The sequence below is a fragment of the Sceloporus undulatus genome, chromosome 5, assembly GCF_019175285.1.
Source record: "Sceloporus undulatus isolate JIND9_A2432 ecotype Alabama chromosome 5, SceUnd_v1.1, whole genome shotgun sequence".
Taxonomy (NCBI): domain Eukaryota; kingdom Metazoa; phylum Chordata; class Lepidosauria; order Squamata; family Phrynosomatidae; genus Sceloporus; species Sceloporus undulatus.
In genome coordinates this window covers 150,858,596-150,879,984 of record NC_056526.1, presented here as the reverse complement: position 1 = coordinate 150,879,984, position 21,389 = coordinate 150,858,596, and the positions used below count along the sequence as shown (strand labels likewise).

Sequence of the window (21,389 nt, the reverse complement as noted above, 5' to 3'; positions counted from 1 at the left end):
TAAAAGATACTTGGAGATTGTACCCAGGTCTCTCTCTCTCTCTCTCACACACACACATACAGACTGTATACACCTCCAGAAGAAACTGAAAGTAAAGCCTTGCAAGGGCGGGTGTAGGGCTGGGAATGGAGGCAGGCGAGGAGGCAACCCAAGTGACAGCAGGCGAAGGAAGGGGGGCATCGGCTTCCCTTCCCGGCAGCAGCAGCGCCGCTTCGCTTCCTCTTCCTCCTCCCCCGTTTCCAGGTCCCTTCCCTTCCTTCCCAGGATCATCAACAAAGCAGCCCTGGCATGATCTCTCTTGGAGGAGGAGGAGGAGGAGGAGGGGGTTCGGATAAAAGGGACAGAGAAGGGGGCTTTTCTGACACTCTCCGCAGCATCTGAGGCTCCCTCCGTCCGCGCCTTAAGAAAACCGTCGCCTCATTTCGCAAAGGAGGGTTGTGGGGTTGTGGTTGTTGTTTGCTGAGCCTCCCCCCTTCCCCCCCCCTCAGGGAAAGCCTGACACAGGCCGGCCTTAAATACATCTATCTATCTATCTATCTATCGTGTGTGTGTGTGTGTATATACACACACATATATACATTTTAAAGAGGAGCCCAAATATCCACTCAGAAGCGTTGTGTTATATACATATACGTGTGTGTGTGTATTCACACACACACACACACACACAAACCCACACACAATTTCGTTCTCTACAAAAGCCGCACGCACATCTATTGCACAACCAAAGGGGGTTGTTGTTGTTTCCCCTTTGGTTGTTGTGCAATAGATGTGTGTGCGTCTTTTGCAGAGAACGAAATTGTGTGTGTGTGTGTGTGTTTGTGTGTGTGTGTGTGTGTGTGTGTAAAACAACCCTTTGGTTGTAGTTCTCTGGGCACTCGGGGGGACTTTCTCACCCCATGGAGGAAAAAAGCTCGAGAAAAGAAACACAACACACACACACACACACACAACCACAAGGGGGGCTTATATAAAACATAACACAATATAATAATATGATATAAAATGGGGGAGAGTGTGTCAAAACAACAACGTTGTGTCCCCTCAGAGGAGCAGCGTCGTCGTCGTCGTCGTCGTCGTGGCCGTCCCTGGACCCCAAGCAGCCGTTGTTTTTTCCGCCCCTCATTGGGAAGGAAGGGGAGCCATGGAGGAGGAGGAGGGCCCATCCCTCCCCGAAGGGCCAAAGGGGGCCGGGGAGCGGGGCCTCCGAGCCGCCGTCCCTGGAGGGCCCGGACCCAGCCGAGGGGAGCCCCGGCCCCTTCCTTACCTTGCGCCTGGTGTGTCAAAAGCAGCCTCGGAGGAAGGAGGGCTGGGAATGGAAACAGCCGGCAGCCAAGGAGGGAACGAGGGAGAAGGAGCTCTTCGGGAGGGAAGCGGAGGACGAGGGAGGAGGAGACACGGCCAGCGACGACGACGACGGCGGCGGAGGGAGGGAGGGAGGGAGGGAGCTGGGCCCGGGTTCCTCCGAAGCCCGAGGAGGAGGCAGCCCCAGTCCCCGCCTCAAGCGCCTTCCCTACGGCAAGATGCGGCCCTGGGATAACATGGCTTTTAGACAAAGATGATGGGGATGATGATGATGATGATGATGGAGGAGGAGGAGGGGAGGCCAAGGTTGTGTTGTCGGTGTTGTTGTTGTAGAGAGAGGGATGTTTGTATTTTAATTGTACTGTGTTTTAAGTACTGTATAGGAACAAGCTCTGGGAGCCTGGAGGAAGGGTGGGATAGACATAGAAATATAATAATAATAGCAATAATCATGGCAACAACAACAACAAGATGATGAGGATGAGGATGGGATGTGTTTAACTGCACTGTGTTTTAAATATGGTATGAAGCTCTGGGGAAAGGGTGGGATATAAATATAATAATAATAATAATGGCAATAACAACAACAACAAAAAGATGATGATTACGATGATGATGGGATGTGTTTAATTGCACTGTTTTTTTAAGTCGCTGTGAGTCCCAGTTTTGGCGAAAGGGCAGGATATAATAATAATAATGTTAATAATAATGGCAAATTATTGTTATTATTATACTTTATTTATATAGCACTGTAGATTTAGGGATGTAAAAGGGATGCTTTTTAATTGTACTGTTTTCTTTAATATTGTAAGCCTCTCTGAGTCCCAGTTTTGAGGAAAGGGCAGCATATAAATTTAAATATAAATATAATAATAACAACAACAAGATGATGAGGATGATGATGACAATGATGATGATATTTGTTTTTTAATATGGTAAGCCCCTCTGCATCCCAGTTTTGGGGAAAAGGTGGGATATAAATATAATAATAATAATAACAACAACAGCAACAACCACAACAACAAAGTGATGATGATGATGATGATGATAAAGGGATGTAATAAAAATAACAACAAGAACAATAGTAAAAGCAACGACAAAACAACAAAATAATGATGATAAACAATGTTTTTAATTGCACTGTGTTTTAAACATTGTAAGTTTTGTGGAAAGGACAGGATATAAATATACTGTAATAACAGTAACAATAGCAACAACAATGAGAAAACAAAATAAGAATAATATAGTGATGATGATGATGATGATGATGATGATGATGATGATGATGATGATAATGAGACTATTCACTTGAGTGTGAAAAATAAGAATAGCCGTTGCCTCAAAAACCACCCTCATTCAGGGGGACTAGAGGTCCTCACCACCAAGGAGGAGAAGGTACCGCAAAATGGAGGGTATTCAAGAAAAAGTGGTGGACATGACCAAAGAAAAGCTTCTTCTTTTTTTAAGTCACAGAAATATAAATTCATGAGTCTGAGCTGCTCAAAATGGAGCACATTTGGGAATTCCTCCTGGGCAGGAGGTGGAAATGCAGGACACGACGAAAGAAAAGCTAAAGAAAAACACTAAGAGAAATGTAAATTTATGCTTTTTAGTCCTGCTCAAAATAGAGACCTTTTTGGTATTCTTCCTGGACAGAAGAATGAAGTGGAGGACATGTCCTGGAAAAGGAGGACACCTGACCCTCTGTCTGTCTGTCTTTCCAAGACAGAGGGGAAGAGGAAAGAAAGAAAGAAATACCCTCTTGAAGTTAGAATTCAAAGATATAGTCGTGTTAGTCTGGAATATCATTATGCCAAGGGATCTTTCAGTACCTTTGAGACTGACTGAGAGAAAGAAGTTGGTAGCATGTTTCTTAGTCCTGATCAAAATGGAGGAGATTTTGGAATTCCTCCTAGGCAGAAGGAGGAAATGGAAATGGAAAAGGAGGACCTTTGGTCACCCTAACCACTCAGAGTGTCACCTTTGATCTCCTCCCATCATACACACAGTGACCAGATATCCTCTATTTCCAGTACATGTCCTCCATTTCACCCTTCTGTCTGGGAGGGAATTCCAAATGACCTCCATTTTGAGCATGACTTAGCACGAATTCATATTTATACTGTATAGTATTGTTATCTTTTATTTGGTCATGTACATTTTTCTTGAATGTCCTATGTTTACGGTGTCTTGCCCTCCTTTTTTCAACAAGGACATCTGGCCACCTTCATCCCACACCATACAGAGCCCTTAGTCATGTTTTTGTTATTAACTCTTTCTCATAAATCGAGATTCCCATAGATCACACTTTAACCACATGAAACAGTGTACGTACAAATAAACTGAGGCTGTGCATATGATAGTTTAATTTAACACGTATAATTTTAATCTGGCTACTTGTTTATGTCACAACGGTCACCATTACCTTCATGTAATGGGTGAGCTTGGGCAAGTCACACACTCTTAGAGGCCATACAGACAGGCCAAAATAAAGCTGCTTCGGGTCACTTTGGAGGTATAGTGTTTAAATGATGCATGTGTCCTAAGGACTGGAGCACAGCTTTGGCACAGCTTCTGGCCTCTTAAGATGTGTGTGTCATTTAAACAGCATACCTCCAAAGTGACCCAAAGCAGCTTTATTTTGGCCTGTCTGTGCGGGCCCTACGTTTCAGAAGAAGGCAAAGGCAAACCACCTCTGAACAAATCTCGCCAAGAAAACCACATGTTAAGTTTTCTTTAGGGTTGTCATAAGTCAAAAATAACTTGAAGGCTCACCACAACAGAGTGAAAGGGCCCTAAGACTGACAGGTTCAAGGCACTACTGGGACTTTTTGATTAGCAATTATTATCTTATCTACCAGCACCACTCCCTCAGGCTTATCTCTTGCTCAGTTCAGCTGCAGTGTTCACTCTAGGATGGGGTGGTTGGAGATGGGTTTACCAAACAGTTGTGAAGTACTCCTGTTTGCATGTTTCGGTCTTGACTGAGCAATATGACCTATTAGCATTACGAAAGACCTGTTCCTACTAAAGCTGACAATTGCTAGAATATGTTTGTTGATATGGCTCCAAACAGGTGCCTGTATTTCTGCACTTTCTTGAACATCAAGGAGAGTTTATAGTCTCCCTGGATACTGCCAATATAAGTTCTTGTACTTCATCCCTGTTCATAAACTACAAACTAAACTGCTAGATATATAAAGTCACATATATGAGGAAAGGAGAAGTAGAAGAAAGCATAAGGAAAGTTTATAAATATGGCACGGTTAAAATGGCAGATTACCACATTTTCTTCTTCTAGTAGGCCTTATTATTTTGTCAACTGCTGTCCTACTCTTGAATGTAAAACATTTCTAGAATGACTTGTAAGGAAACACTTAGTGGCAGCATGCCAGGCAGAAATTCCAAGATGTGCAGATAGTTGTGACATGAACAAGTGGCAACTCATACCACCTCTTCTGAGCTCCAGCATTTCAAAAAGATGCAGGTGAATGCCACAGCCTGTTTCTGTTCTGTTCTGTATTCCCCTATTGACCAGAATCCTGTTAATGACATATAAGTTGTGTTATTCATGCAGTGTGGAACAGTCATATCCAGCTGATGGCATCATAAATGGAATGGGGGGAGGAGTTTGTTGCACATGCAGTTACATATTGAAGTACATAGAATAACACACCCGTGTGCATTGCCTTTGTTCGTTATGTACTGCAGATTCACAATCTGCACATTGAGCTATTGATCCACATGCGTTGCACAACATTATTCAGTGTAGGGGTTCCATTAACGTAACTCCGCTGCACATATTTACACTATGCTGATGCAATGCAGAGCTTTGGCCATGGTTTGACACTCCTCTGAATTTACCAGCAGCTTAACATATAAGAAATTAAGAAGCCTTTCACCTACTCTCAAGTTTCACCTACTCCATTGTTGTATTGAATGTGAGGTAGTTATTAAAGTGAGTTTTTCCCCTATGTCAAAGTTGAAAATATATGATCGTGAGTGTGGGATTAGGCCTATTTCAGTACTAGAAGTCATACAGTTCTTTAGGGTGCATCTACACTGTAGAAATAATGCAGTTTTACATCACTTTAAGAGCTGTAGCTCCATTCTGTGGAATCCTGGGATATGTAGTTTTACAAGATCTGTTGCTTTTTTGCCAATGCATACTGGTGCCTCACAAAACTATAAATCCCAGGATTCTGCAGGGTGGTGATTAAAGTGGCATCAAACTGCATTATTTCTGTAGTGTAGATGCACCCAGAGTCCAGGTGCATAATGCAAGCAGAGGGAAAATTAGTAGTAGACACAGCATGGAAAAATTACTCTCACAGAGTTTCCCAGCCAGCAGTAACCATCGTCATGTGTTTGAAACAGTTCTCATTAGAATTGTAGTCCTTCTAAAATCAGCCTTATTGTTTAAACTAGTGTACGTTTAGTTAAAAATAGTCACATTTAGTTCAATAAACCTTAATCCCAGGAAAATGGATATAGGTTTGGGCTATACAAATTTATCTGGACCTAAATATAATTAAAGAATCCGTGTGGTGTGGTTTGAGCATTGGGCAAATGACACTACACTCTTAGAGTGCTGCTATTCCACTTTTACTGCTCTGGCTGCCTCCTGTTGCATTCTGGGGTTTGTAGTTCAGTGAGGCCTGAGCTCTCTGGCTGAGAATCCTAAATGCCTCTCCCCAAACTACAAATCCCAGAATGCAACAGGAGGCAGCCTGAGCAGTAAAAGTAGAATAGCAGCACTATAAGAGTGTAGTTACCTGATCCTGAACAAGTCACACACTCTCAGCCACAGAGGAATGCAATGGCAAACCGCTTCTTCTTAATCTTCCTAGGAAAACCCTATGATAGTGTTGATTTAGGATTGCCATTAATTGGAAACAACTTGAAGGCATACAACAGTGACAACAGCAAAGCATAATTAAACTCAGTGGCACTTCTGGGTCGACATGCATAGGATTTCACCTATATATTAAACATGAATAATTTCATTCTTTTAAAAATATAGTGTTATTTTATGTGCAAATATAACTATATATGATTCACATATTTTTGATAGCTCACATGTACATTCTTTAAAAAAAAACTAATGGCCATCAGTTAAGATAATAATTTACTGTACATACACACACACATATATATTGGAGATGTTAGATCTGGCCATGGTAACACATGCCTTGAATTGATCTTGTTTGGCTTACTGTAAGGCAACCTACATATATCTGCCTTTGGAAACTTCATCAGGTTGAAAGTGCCATAGCTGGAGTGCTGACCAGGCCTGATTATAGGGAACCTATAATGAGTTTGTGAAACAGTTTTACTAACTACTGGTCCCTTTACAGAGACAATTCAAAATGCTGGTTATGGCCTATGAAGCCCTATATGGCTTAGATCGGAACTGTCTGAAAGGCTAAAAGGCCACCTCTCTCTGCACAAGCCTTTCTGTGTCTTATGCTCTTCAGAAATAGGTCTCCTCTCCATCTCACCACCTTCATGGTTCATCTGGTGAAGACACCAGTGAGAACCTTTCAAGAGAAGCTTGAGTGGCCCCCTCCCTGCTGTCTTTTTTTAGGCAGGTAATTACCTTCTTATTTAGACAGGCTTTCAACTTTTAACTGGTTGGGGCAGAAGGATGAGTATGCTGTATTTTGTAACATTAACTAAAAAGTGTTGAATATCTTTTTATTTTAAATCTGTGGTTCTCAATCTTTGATCCTCTAGATGTTTTGACCTTCATCTTCCAGAATCTGTCATCATTGGCCACGCTGGTGGGGAGCTAAAGTGCAAAACAGCTGGATGATCAAAGTCTGAGAACCTATTTTTAAATTAACATTTTGATTGGATTGTTTGTTTAATGTTGTTAAAGCCTTTGTACTATACCTTGTTTTAGATCTTTTCTTTTAACTTATATTGTAAACCGCTTTGTGTCCCATATTGGGAGAAAGGTTGGGTATAAATTTTATGTGTGTGTGTGTGTGTGTGTGTAACTTCTTTGGTATGTTGAGTGCTACCCACAGATCTCTTCTACCCTTTCCTGTGTCCCCATAATCACCCAGTATAGTAAGTTAAGCTGCAATATACTGACTGGCCCAAAAATTCTTGATGTATCTTCTCACCTGTTTTTGTCCCCCAGTTCCCAGGGTGCAAGAAAGTAAGTGGGCAGAAAGTGGGGTAGTTCTAGCCCAGTGCGCTATGAAATTAAATAACATATATGAGCTTAACTCAAATCCGTAGCCAATCTCTTTCTACCCCTGTTTCTTCCCTTTGTCTGCTTCTGGAACCTATTGATGCAAGTTGGGCTTCAGCATTACCAGCCTGTGTTGTACCTCTGTTACCTAAAAACAACTTTACTAGAACTTGATTGTGAAGTGGACTTTCAGAACCAAAGTGTAACTTGTTATTTGGCAGATTTGATTCAGTCTGAATATTCACCTAAATCCAGTTATGCAAAGCTTCTAGAAATGAAATCAGATGCTTGATACATTTTCCCTGCCTGGTTTTGTCTTTACTTTCTTCATCTGTCCTCTTTACTTGTCCAAGTCAAAATGAAAAACAGAGAATAAGGCACAGGGCCAGCCCAATTCTTTGACAGAGCAATGCAATAATCTCAGGCACAGATGTTAAAGAATGAGAAAATGGCAGTGTTCAATGTGCCGTCACATAGCCTAACCTGAATCCTTAACCTGTTGTATTCAGGTGCACTGAAGAATACTGTCCCATTGCCAAGGCAGAACTAAGTTTCAACCATCTTCCAGTTGATTTCTGTAAATTAAAAGATTAGGTTGGTGGTGCCATCTTGCCCTTTGCCTTAGGAAGCAAAATTTCTTTGCCAGCCCATCTAAAGGATTTTAACTTCCTGTTACCCTTGTAAGAAAATATAGCTAAATAAAGCTAGTAATGCTATATTCTTAAAACCTTAAAACGTCTTTCTTCCCCAGAACTCCAGATCTGGCAGTTCCTTTCAGCTGCTAAACTGTAGTAAAATTATCTTTAAATGGGACAATAATTTCTGGTGAAGGACTCTTGTATCATTAATGGTTGCATGGAACAGAAGAGTCTATCAATTGCAGTCTGCCATATGTGTGTGAGAGAGTTCCATTGGCTTAAAAAAGCCCTTTTCCAGGTAGCTCTTAAAGATATAGGACAGGAGCCCTTTTCTCTCTTTGCTTCTCATCTTGTACCAAAGATAGGATAGAGGAGAATCTACCCGTCCCTATTCCATCATTTTAATTTATTTTTGTGCGTGTGTACTACTTCAGTATGAGTTCAATGTGAGCTTCACAACCATGGCATAGATCATTTATTATTACTTACAATCTGTATTTTTCACCCAAAAAATAAGGCTTTCTGGACACTTTATAGTAATACTCATTCTTCCCTACCTTCATCTGAACCAACATAATTTACTTGTTCATATTACTTTGGTTATACTTGTACTTTTCTTTCTCAGGATTGTTGAGGAAATTGCATAGTGATTATGTGATTCTACTATACAAAGAGCCTTTCATTTAATTAGAAGCATGCATTCTGCTAAATAAGCATTCATCCATTGTCCCTTTAAAATGAAAGGCAAGCAACAGTTCTGTTTAATTGCATGAATATCTTTTAGAGGCATGTCTTCAAAACAATAGATGTTATAATGTAGGCTGTAGGAAAATCAGTGATAGTGGGCAACATATGAGCCCTTCAAAGGCAGAGGAGGCATGTTAGACAAATGCATGCATTAGTTTTGAACAAACAATATTGGTTGCTGTACGAATAGGAGGATTCTAGGAACAATGAGACCCAGTCACTATAGCCAGTTCAACGAGGATCTTTATTTCTCTGCACACCACAGTAATTAAACACTTCACAAGGTTTATAAAGTTTAATCTTATTAAGCAAATCCTGTTTTGATCCATGGCATTGGGAAAGTGTGGAACTGGGTTGATTTGTGTCTGATGGACTATTAAGGCAATTGTCATTTAGTTGTCAACTTTTTTTAAAAAATTGTAATTTGGTTTTTGAAGAAAAAACATTCAAATTTCAAAATCCCAGTTTGGATTCTCTCCTAACAAAACCATAAACTTATTACTAATAAGTGATGTGGCAAATCATGCCAGTTCATGTTGGAAAAGTACTATCAAGCTGTACATTTCAGTTACAGTTTATTTAATCAAGCCACTATTTCCTCTGAAAGAAAATAACATACATTAAGCATTCCGGTCTACATAGTTTAACATCAGGTCTGTTGCAGGTTGACTGGGTTTCTATACAGAAGTTTCCATCAACATTTAAGTCTTTGATCGAGTGCCCTCTTCTGTTTGATACATTTCACTACACAGAAAGCAGCTGGTTTTTCTATGGCAGAATTTGAGCAGCAAAGCATAAACTATATGCAGCTCTTCTGCCACCTTATCTTGCTCCTGTAACCTTTCCTCTGGTTCTTTAACTTTTCCAATCCTGCAATAGGAGCTTGGGAAAGCTTTTTTAAATACAGTTCCCAGAGTTCCCCAGCTAGTATGGTTACTGGCCATGCTGGCTGGAAAATTTGGTGGAGAGTATATTTTTCCATGATATGTCTACTACTTAATTTCCCTCTCAACACCTGGACTCTGGGTGCATCTACACTGTAGAAGTCATGCAGTTTGATACCATTTTAAGTGCCATGGCTCCATCCTACAGAATTCTTGTAGTTTTGTGAGGTACCAGAACTTCTTGGCAGTGGCTAAAACACTTGTAAAATTGCAGATCCTAGGATTCCATAGAATGAAGTTACAGTGCTTAAAGTGGTGTCAAACTGCATTATTTCTGCAATGTAGATGCACTCTCTGTTTTCAAACCGAACTTTGTTTTCCTTCTTTGAGTCTTGCTTTGTGGTCAGCCTGGCCATCTGACCAGGAGAGTCTTGAGCGTGCAGAGCTGCAGATCTTTCTTCTTACTCTGAGGGGAGCTCTGAATCCACAGGAATTCCCTCTGTATGTATATGTAGAATTCTCTTCGTATGTATACAGCATTGTTAATATTATATTTATTTTGTTAGGGCTCTTATTTGTTATGACACCTCCTTTTGAACAATTTGCAGCTGAAACAATAGGGGGGCATAGTCTTGTGAGGGATAAAGTCTCTCTGTACCTTGAGGCATTACATTGTTTGTTTCCACCTATATTCTAAAATGCCTGTGTTCTTTTATCTAAAAGGCATCAAAGCCTGTCCTTAGAACTCACCAACGGAGGAAGTGGAAGCCATGCAGAAATATCACTCATAAGGAAAAGCTCACATCCAGAAGTCATACGAAAGTCAACTATCTGCTGCTTACACTATCAAACCTTCTAGGCAAGTAAGTTTCTGTTTTCCTTTACAAGAAGTAAGGGAAGCAAAAATCTATACAAAGCCAAGTTGCAATGGAGGTCCACATTAAAAACAAAACAAAACCAGAACTAGGTTCCAAAGTGTTACACACAGAACTGTGTGTACACATAGTGAAATTTTCATATCCCATTGTCATCAGAAAATACCCCAAAACTCCCCCCCCCTTTAAGAAGTCTTTGAAAAGACTATGTTATGAGGCTTTGGTAGGAGATAATCCTCCATAGAAACAAATACAAGCTTCATGTAATCATTCAGTTGGTTGTGGGAAACTTCATAAGTGCCCATGATGGGGAGGGGGAGAATGGTTAAAAGAATCATAAATAGCTAGTGCATATAAAACCTTGGCTCATTTGAAGACACCACACCAAGGTAATAAAGGTTTATATGCCATACACCACTGGAGCAGTTTGAAGCCACTATAGGGTCGCAGCAGAGTGGGAACAGCCGTCTTTTCCCCAGCTGAAAAAGGACCGTCTCTTTGCTGCTCCTTTTTCAGCTGGCTTCAAGGTGGATTGGGGCCACAGCATGTGTTCACCACAGCCCCAATCTATCTTTGAAAGAGGTGGTTTCAAGGTTACCCTTCTGCCGGTCTGTTTTGCCCCTTAGATGACTATAACCTACCCCTTTCCTTGAATACTTGTACCTCCTTCTCTTTTCCCTTACCCATCCCACCACTGCTGTCATAGAGAAACCTTACTTGTTCATGGACCTGCTCTCCCTTTGCTCTCATTAACATAGTCCCTCCCAGCTATCTACAGAATGTCATTTGAATTTTGGATGTTCGGAAGAACAGCCAATTATTGATGTTGCTAAATCACTCTAAGGTTCTCAGTTTGGATATGTGATTAGGCTTCTGTAAATTTAATCCTTAGAAAATCTTGGAGCAGTACTAGGCACCATAAAGTTCTGTTAAATGGGATGAAGGCACCTGTCTTCCCACACTTTCCAAACTCTAGCCTTCAGCTAAATTCCACTGCCACACTTCAAGTAACACTGGCTCACACCAGCCAAGACAGAAGATAGTGGCAGCTGATGCCTACTGGGATGTCTGGTAGGACAGACAGTGAGGTGTCACAGAACTAAGTATATCCAGTTTGCTGACCAAATTCTCCCTTACAAGATCTAAGTATACCATGCACTCCTCTGCTGGTTGGAAGCCCTGTTGGGGTAAGGTTGGTAACACCACATATTCTCAAATTGTAATTTGGAACCATTCCTGGCAAAAGGGTAGACTCCCCATACCATTTTTGCACTATGCAAGTTACTGCTGATTATAGCCAAGGAGGCCAAAAATTCATCAGATCCAAAATCTCCAGCTGGACTTTTGTGCCCTGCTCCAAGGCTTTCTACATGCTGCCACCAGTTGTAGTTTCCTGTCAGGGTCTCCATCGTAATGGAGCTGCTGTCCTTCGTTGATGGTGCTCAATTCTAGTAGCAAAGATAATTGAAGAAACATCACCATGACATCCTAATACCCTCCAGTCATCAAGACCAGGGCTAGCGAAGGAGGTAGCATGACGTTATAATCCAGGATTTTGCACAGAATTAAAACATTCAATGGAAAGGGTAGCACAGTAGAATCCATATAGGAATGCTAGAAAATGCTATTGTGTACTCAAAATTATGGTCCCTCACCATAATAAAATGTCAAGGCAGCTTTCTTGGCCCAAAGAGAAATTCCAAAATGCAGCTTCTTTCCATTTTCCATTTAAAGACTGTAACTAAATGTGGAACCCATAATCCAGTTGTTGTTTTTGGATATTGACCTTGTTGCTTTGTTTATCATCTCTCCTAATGAAGAATTTTTGAGTACTTAAGAACTTGCACAATGTTGTGTGTAATTGGCCGAGAGTAATAAATAAATAAATAAAATTTTTATTTATACCCCGCCCTTCCGAACGATCAGGGCGGCTAACAAAATGCACCAAAGTGCAAACAACAAACAGATTAAAAACACATATAAAAACAACAATCCTTAAAAACAATAAAAAACCCCTTAGCCCAACCTCACGGCCACGAGAGAGGAGGGAGGCCCACAGGATATTTAGACGGGGAATGCCTGATTAAATAGGAAGGTTTTGAGACCCTTCCTAAATTGGGCCAGGGTGGTAGATGAGCGGAGCTCTGTGGGCAGCGTATTCCAAAGGGCTGGGGCAGCTGTGGAAAAGGATCTTCTGGCAGTAGCAGCCAACTTAGCCCCAGGCACCTTCAGGAGTTGCTGCCCAGATGTTCTGAGGGTGCGAGGCGGAATGTACGGGGAGAGGCGGTCCTTTAGGTATCCTGGGCCCAAGCCATTTAGGGCTTTATAGGTAATAACCAACACCTTATATTGAGCTCGGAAGCGGATGGGTAATTCACAGTTCCCTTGCATTAGGTGCAAAACAAAGAATCCACAGATGCAAGAGAGACATTATAGTGATGGGTCAAGAGAAACATCTCAAATCTACCATGAAACCACATCTCACATTAATTGGCTTCGTGATCCATGCCCTCATGGCTTAAAATGTGAATCCAAAGCACAAGTTCTTTCAGAATAACTCTGAAAGGAAGCCATATTAAAATGGTTGCAAACACAAAACAAAACAAAAGTGTGTTTGTAAATATCAAAGTAATAAAAACTGCTCAAAACAGAGAATTGAATGTTTGCAGGGGGGGCAGGACCCTATTTTGATAAAGAGTATTGGTACTTTATTTGAACTATGAAGACATTCTTCTCTGTTAAGTTAATACTAGGTTATGTACTCTACAGGATATTGCATTTGAGAGGAAACAAAAATAGTAGATTAGTATGAATGTGCCTTAGGGGGAAACTATGCTTTTTCATAGTTTGTATTGCTGGTAGATTGAACATTGCACATCACTTTAAATTCTAGCTTTGTTGTTGTGTGCCTTCAACTCATTTCCGACTTACGGTGACCCTAAGGCGAGCTTGTCACAGGGTTTTCCTTCTTCTGAGGTTGAGATATTGTGATTTGCCTAAAGTCACTCAGTGGATTTCCATGGCTGAGGAGTGGTTCGAACCCTGGCTTCCAGAGTTGTAGACCAATGCTCAAACTACTACAACATGCTGGCTCTCAGAATTCTAGCTATGATTTAATAAATGTCTATGTTAAAAGAGAGGAAGAACTCATTATGAGGTCCCAGATCAAAGAATGTGAGTTTGAACGTATTTATTTAAAATATTTAATTCCAGTAGAAGCAGTGGGACTTGATGGGAGTTAATCTGGTTTTTTTATTTATTTATTGAAGAGGATGCACATTGAGGAATAATCTCTTCCCTATTAAGAGATCTTTTAATACCTTCTACTGTTTGAAACTGAGGAAACTGGATTAGTTATATCAGAGACAGTGAATGCATGAATCTGTTTTACAAGGAGTCAAATCTATTCCAATATGTATTATATATCTATGGAATTTATCACACCAGGTTCATAAGGCACCACAATTGTGTTAGTGTAGGAAATGCAAATATACTGGGTTGTGGACAGTCATTATTGCACAGCTCTTCCAAACTGCCACAATGCTGCTTCTGTCCTGGCCTCTGCCTTCCATGCATCATACTCCATGGCCCCTGCCCAATGTCCCTCCTAGCATGTCTTTCAATCCTTGTTTGTTTATTTAAGCACAATTGCATTATGATAGCAATCCATTAAGTTTAAATAAATGAAAAAAAAATGGGGTGGCGACAAAAAAACTGCCTGGTATTGCAAGAGGGAGAGAGGAGGGGGGGAAAGGAGCATAATCACACTTGCACCATGCGACTGCTTGCATATTGGAACTGCTTCAACACATGCATGAACAGTGGAAAAGCAGCAAGATTGGGAGGTACTAACAGGTTTGGCCTGTCAATGAGAAGGAATGCTCCAGCAATGGATGGACTACAGAGCAGAGCCACTCACAGACACAGCACTGTATGGCTAGATGTGGCACAGAAACTGCTATCCTGCTGTAATTACGCTTTCCAAGTCTCATGTGGTAAAGTGTCTATCTATGATAGATAAGGATATTTTATGCACATTTATGTCCCAGGGACCTGAACACTAAATTGTTGAAGTTCCTACCATGCTCTTGGTCAGCTGATAATTATTTCCCTTTAAATTATATATAACCATGCTATTTATAACAAAAGATTCCAGCATTATCTAGGGATAGTTGAGGGTTGCTGTAAGTTGTAAATGACTTAAAGGTACACAACACCAAAGTCTACATCATGTAGACATGTTTCTAAATATTGTCACATGCAAATTTGTGCTCTCAGCTCCTAATTAATTATTTGCCATGGGAGTGTAATGTGTGTGTGATCACTATTGCCATTTCCCATCTCTCCTTTTAGGAACAAATGAGGCTCCTTAGATTCAGAGTGACAAGATAGATTTAACCACATGTTTCCAACTACCGGTAGTCTGTTGCATCCAACTGAAAGCTACACTGCTGCTGGAAAGCCCAGAGTGGTTTAATTTTTATAAAATGAATCCAGTAAGAGCTGATCAGAACAGTATAGGAGGGGATGTGTTTCAAATCACAATTGCCCCAGTTGCTTTGCAGTTCCTTGGGGGGGGAAAGATAAATGGACTGTGCCTGTTTCCTTCATAGGTGGAAAGCCAGTTGAGTTGGGGGATTGCTTTGTATGATAAAAATATTCCATGAAGACACAAAATAGTTTCAATGTAAGTACCTGCAAAATAGGACAAAACATCCCAAGTACTATAATTATCCAGGGAATGGATGTAAGGCTGCATGTACACTGCAGAGTTAATGCAGTTTGACATCATTTTAACTGCCATGGCTCAATGCTATGGCTTTGTAGTTTTGTCAGATATTTAACCTTTTCTGTCAGAGAGCTCTAGTGCCACAACAAACTGCAAATCCCAGGATTTTATAGCATTGAGCCATGGCAGTTAAAGTAGTGTCAGATTTCATTAATTCTGTAGTGTGGCAGCAGCCTTAGACTCATGGTGGATGCATCCGTGAAATTAACTTCAAAGTAGCAAGTGCAGATAACCAAGATCTATATAGATTCACTCATGGTTCAAAAAGACAGAAAATGTATATACTGTAAGCATAGCAGAAACACTGCATCTGGCATATAATATCAGATAAAAATGAAGCTCTATGGAACCTGGCTTGCCTTGGTTTATTATCCCTAGTCTTGTTCTTCTGAGATATATGATTGTCCCTCCATATTCGCTAGGGTTAGGGGCACAAGACCCCTCAGGAAAATGGAAAAACCACAAATAACAAAACAAAAAAAAAACCACCATGTTTTTACCTGAGAGGACACCCCTCTAGGAATCTCTAGGTCCTCCAGTGCAACTCTGTGGTCAACGTCCAACAGATCGGATTATTCACGGATTTGATTAATATGTTCTCTCTAGGAATCTCTAGGTCTTTCAGTGAGACTTTCAGTTAAAGTTGACCATAAAGTTGCACTGGAGGACTTAGATATTCCTAGAAAGAACATATTAATCAAATCCATGAATAATAAAAACCGCAAATACCAAAGCCACAAATGTAGAAAAACTGAAGCTAGCTTCTGGGATATATAAATATGTTGTTGGGTTTTTTTTATATCCTATACCACTTTTCTCCTTTATTTATTTCATTTGTATGCCATCTTTCACCTTATACTGTATAGGATACTATTTGTGAGTTTGCCCAGAGGTTAAAATGAATGACATGCTATTTAAAAAGATTTCATGCTATGGAATGCCCACTGGAAGGAATGAATGTGGTACTAATTTGAAATAAATACTATCAATACTTGTTGTTGCTGTAAGAGTATATAAAAGACTGTAGCGGAGCTGTTGCCAGGTCCAATAAACATACAGTAAAGAGAAAAGCAGGGTGCCTGACAGGAATGGCTGTAAGCAAAAAGAGACAGAGTGGTTGAACACAGTAACAAGAAACGTTGTAGAATGATAAATGATAAATTCTAAATCAAAGAAGCAGAACTAGGGTTGTATTGCTAACTTACCATTATCACTGAGGCAGATCACTTGTACTGTAACAGCTTCAAAGCAGAATAACTGAATTACTGACTCTTCCAAGATAAGCATGCCCAAAATTTGAGATCCTCACAAGAGACCTAACACCTCAAGAAGGTATACTGGTGAACAAGACAGGGCATTCTCTGTAGGAGCAACTCAATGATTGAACTCATCAACCAGAAATGTCAGGCTGTATCCAACCCTGTTGACTTGGCAGCCAGTCAAAAATGTATTATTCCATCTGGTCTTGGTATTTTTTATATATATATATATCATAGCATCATACAGTTGGAAGAGACCACAAGGGCCTTCCAGTCCAACCCCCTGCCATGCAGGAACTCCCAATCAAAGCATATCCGACAGATGGCCATCCAGCCTCTGTTTAAAGACTTCCAAGGAGGGAGACTCTACTACACTGCAAGGAAATATGTTCCACTGTCAAACAGTCCTTACTGTCAGGAAGTCCTAATGTTGAGCTAGAATCTCTTTTCCTGCAGCTTGCATCCATTGTTCTGGGTCCTGTTCTCTGGAGCAGCAGAAAACAAGCTTGCTCCCTTCTCAATATGACATCCCTTCAAATATTTAAACACGGCTGTCATGTCACTTCTTAACCTTCTCTTCTCCAGGGTAAGCACACCCAGCTCCCTAAATTGTTCCTCATAGGGCATGGTTTCCAGACCTTTCACCATTTTAGTTGCCCTCCTTTGGACACATTCCAGTTTCTCAACATCCTTTTTGAATTGTGATGCTCAGAACTGGACACATTATTCCAGGTGTGTCCCAACCAAAGCAGAATAGAATGGCACTATTACTTCCCTTGATCGAGATCAGTGATGGTGAACCTTTTAGAGGCCAAGTGCCCAAACTGCAACCCAAAACCCACTTATTTATTGCAAAGTGCCGTGTCCCTCTGGCTTTCTAGTAACAAACTCTGGCAAACTCTGTTATGGGGTGACGGCACATGTGCCCACAGAGAGGGCTCTGAGTGCCACCTCTGGCACACGTGCCATAGGTTTGCCATCACTGATCTAGACACTATACTTCTATTGATGCAGCCTAAAATTGAATTAGCCTTTTTAGCTGCTGCATCGCACTGTTGACTCATGTTCAACTTGTGGTCTACTTCAACTCCTAGATCCCTTTAACATGTAGTCTTGTTCAGCCAGATGTCCCCCATCATAGATTCATAGAACCATAGAGTTGGAAGAAACCGCAAGGGCCATCCAGTCCAACCCCCTGCCTATATCTGTTCATTTTATGTTTTCTGCCTTAAGTGCAGTACCTTACATTTTTCCCTGTTGAAGGTCATTTTGTTAGCTTTGGCCCAGCTTTCTAATTTATTCAGGTCATTTTGAATTTTGATCCTGTCCTCTGGGGTATTAGCTACTCCTCCTAATTTGGTGTCATCTGCAAATTTGATAAGTATGCCCCCAATTCTGTCATCCAAGTCATTGATAAAGATGTCGAAGAGCACTGGGTCCAGGACAGAACCTTGTGGGATCCCTTCTCTCCAGGATGAAAAGGAGCCATTGTTGAGCACCCTTTGGGTTTGGCCAGTCAACCAATTACAAATCCATGTAACAGTTACCTTGTCTAACTCACATTTTACAAGCGTGTTTGCAAGAATGTCATGGGGAACCTTGTCAAAGGCCTTACTGAAATCAAGATATGCTATATCTATGGCATTCCCTTCATATCAAGCTGGTAATTTTATAAAAAAGATCAGATTTGTCTGGCATGACTTGTTTCTCTGAAACCAATGTTGACTTTTTGTGATTATGGCATTGCCTTCTAGATGTTCACAGACTTTCTATTTTATGATTTGCTCTAGAATCTTTCCTGGTACATGTTTTTCAAGCATTTACAGCGATAGCTCCGACGTGTTGGAATAAACTTCCAGAAGAGATCCGATTTAGTCCTACTTTAAATGTTTTTAGGAAATCGCTGAAAACCTATCTCTTCCATCGTGCATTCCCTCCTGAGAGAAATCATCCCTTAACAGAAGTTACCTCAAGATATTTGACCTGTGATTAAGATATTTAAGATTGTTTCTTATGATGTTTTTAAAATGTTTTTACGAATTTTATTTGAGATTTGTAATGCCATTTGATATGTTGTAAACCGCTTTGATCATGTTGGAAGAGCGGTATATAAATAAAGTTTTTATTATTATTCAATTTTAACATGTTTTATTGCCATATATAGAGATAAGAGAGCTATATAAAGTGTGTGTCACTTTTGAGGCCCTGATGCTTCTCAACAAAGCAGTTAGTTGGCCTTTGTTATTTGTGGGGGATCCATTTGTATCATGCCAAAAAAAAAAAAAAAAAGAGAAAATCCTGTTTCAAAGTTTGGAATGAAAACCAAAACCAAAGCACTTTTGGTCCACAAAAAAAAGCATGATGCTGAGAATTACTCTTTATTAATTAATAAAAGTAATTATTAATAAAGTTTGCGAGTTCAGTTCCAGGGCTCCAAGGTTGACTCAGCCTCCCATCTTTTTGTAGGTCACTAAAATGAATACCCAGCTTGTGGGGGTAATTGACATACATATCAGAACTAGAGTTCTGAATTCACTGATAAGTGGTATAGAAATGTAAATGCTATCGCTATTATCTAATGAAGAAACCAGTAGAGCTTCAAAAGCTTGCATTATGTATTTTTTGCATTTCCATTGGCCAGTAGTGTTGATTTTGGATTCTGTTGGATTTTGCTGCACGGCCAACACAGCTACTACCATTGAATATGTTTAAGTATGTTTATGTTAACTTTAGCAATTGATCATGTTCTCAAGAAAGTACCTGTTAAAGTATGGCGGTGTCCAACATCATTAGAGCAGGTGTCTTCTTACAGCATAGAGCCCACCTTCAAATTCCTTTCCCTGCATTCCCCCATTCCCCTCAATCTGCTTCAAAGGCCCTGCTGCCCCAAGCAGATATTTGGGGGGGGGGGTGCAATCAGAAGGGGGAAATCTATTCCACCAACAGCGACTATTTCAGCAGCAGATGGACCCCATCATATTGCATACATGAGTATTTTAAATGACAATTTAATGAAAATAAAAATTCTGAATTTAAAGTATCTGAAATAGTTAATTTGTACAACATTAATATAGGATACTCATTGAAGCAATAGTTGTAACTTGCCATGTTATGGGTCTTGGAGTATGGATGAATTTGGGAAGCCTTAACTTTCAAAGATGGAAAGTATAATTCAAACACAATGTTGCACCAGTCATCAGGGCAGTGCATTATTTGGGCCAATACAGTGGAGCCTCAGTATCCGCAGATTTGCCATCCATGGATTGGAGTATCCACAGACAGCAAGCCTGTGTCCTCCCTAATGGTGGTGCATGCATGTGGCCATACCGCCATTCACCTGAAGTCACATTTTCCCTAATGGTGGTGCAGTCATGTGCACACTCAAACAGTGGGGACAATGGGGGCTTACATAAAGTCCCGTTGTCCTTAATGGTGATGTGGCAATGTGGACACGCAGTCTTTGGGGACAACAGGGGCTTACCTGATTTCCCATTGTCCCTAATGGCAGTGTGGCCATGTGCATGCACCACCATTGGGGACATCAGTACTTCAGCATCTGTGGGTTTTGGTATCTGCAGAGAGAGGCTAGAACTGATCCCCCATGGATACCAAGGTCCCACATAACAGTACATTGGGCAGAACTGTTGACTTTTGACCCTTCACTTATTATAGACTTTCTATAATTTAGTGTGTATCTGCTTTGCAGAGAAACATCTGAAAGGTTGTTTGGAGAGGGCTGCCAGACTGCAGCAGTACATCACAACTCTGTTTAAATTAACTCGATTTACTCAAAGGTAAATTCTAGTGCAGAGGATTACACCCTTTAATATACAGTACAATAAGCTGTATGATTTGTGTATCTTTCCATGCATATGATAGCATATTCAAACTTTCCTCCCACCAGGAGAAAAAGAAAGGAATTTTATTATGGGAATGGACAATCAAGAATTCTCTAATTAAGAATGAGGTGGGGAGATTTCATTTTTAAAACTTGTATATCTAATATACTGTATCTCAGGGGAAGGTGAGGGCAAACTTTAGCAACAAACCTTGCCAAGAAAACCCCATGATATATTCTCCTTAGAGTTGCCATAAATCAGAAACAACTTGAAGGCACACAACAACAAAAATCTAATTTGAAAGGTTTAATGCTTTAATATGATGTTTTTATTGGTAAATATTTTTCTGAAATTAGTTTATAGAGATAATTTTGTGGGCTTACGTGACATGAAGAAGCGCTTATTTTTCCAAAAAAAAGTGTACAGTAAAGTATTTATGTGGCCTGAAACTCTAGGGCTGTGTTTGGAAAACAAAGTAATCCCTGTGAATGAGACTGTTTATTTATCTGTGAACTTCATCTTTCCTTTAACAAACTATTTTATTAGCTAGCCCAGCCATCAAGACATTGTTTCTCTAATAGAGAATGTCATGTCCAAATACTTCTAAACAGATTCCTTTTTAAAGACTGTGAAGCTAACATAATAGCAGATGACTAGCACAACACAACTGGAATTTGCCTGGAGTTTTGGGACCAGCATGAACAAAAGCTGAAGCCTGGCTCAGTGTCCTTCATACCCTAACTATGCATTGTAAATTAGTGTCATTCAGTAATTTAAACACACATGAATACTTCCATTATTATTTTCAGGGACGACAGTGTTTTGGGTTTACTGAAGTATATCATAAACTT

General features: G+C 40.4%; 2 protein-coding genes across 3 annotated transcripts in view; one reads left to right on the top strand and one right to left on the bottom strand.

Annotated features, from left to right (window-relative positions):
- ELF2 (E74 like ETS transcription factor 2) overlaps positions 1-1,400 on the bottom strand; it is a 50,609-nt gene extending 49,209 nt beyond the window's left edge. For both annotated transcript variants that reach the window (XM_042467481.1, XM_042467482.1), the window contains exon 1: positions 1,268-1,400. The gene's annotated coding sequence lies outside the window, so the exon portion shown is untranslated. The remainder of the gene's footprint in view (positions 1-1,267) is intronic.
- Positions 1,006-13,603, top strand: LOC121931703 (protein SOGA3-like). The gene is made up of 3 exons (XM_042469688.1): positions 1,006-1,611; positions 10,500-10,639; positions 13,046-13,603. The coding sequence occupies exons 1-3, from the start codon at positions 1,006-1,008 to the stop codon at positions 13,206-13,208; spliced, it is 909 nt and encodes a 302-aa protein (XP_042325622.1). The 3' UTR covers positions 13,209-13,603.
- Positions 13,604-21,389: the final 7,786 nt, after the last annotated feature.

Excerpts from the sequence above, each read along its gene's own strand:
- LOC121931703 (XM_042469688.1), top strand. The coding sequence starts at position 1,006 with ATGGGGGAGAGTGTGTCAAAACAACAACGTTGTGTCCCCTCAGAGGAG. Across the intron at positions 1,612-10,499 it reads GAGGAGGAGGGGAGGCCAAG|GCATCAAAGCCTGTCCTTAG; the intron begins GTTGTGTTGTCG and ends TTTATCTAAAAG. Across the intron at positions 10,640-13,045 it reads CTATCAAACCTTCTAGGCAA|GTGCAAAACAAAGAATCCAC; the intron begins GTAAGTTTCTGT and ends CCCTTGCATTAG.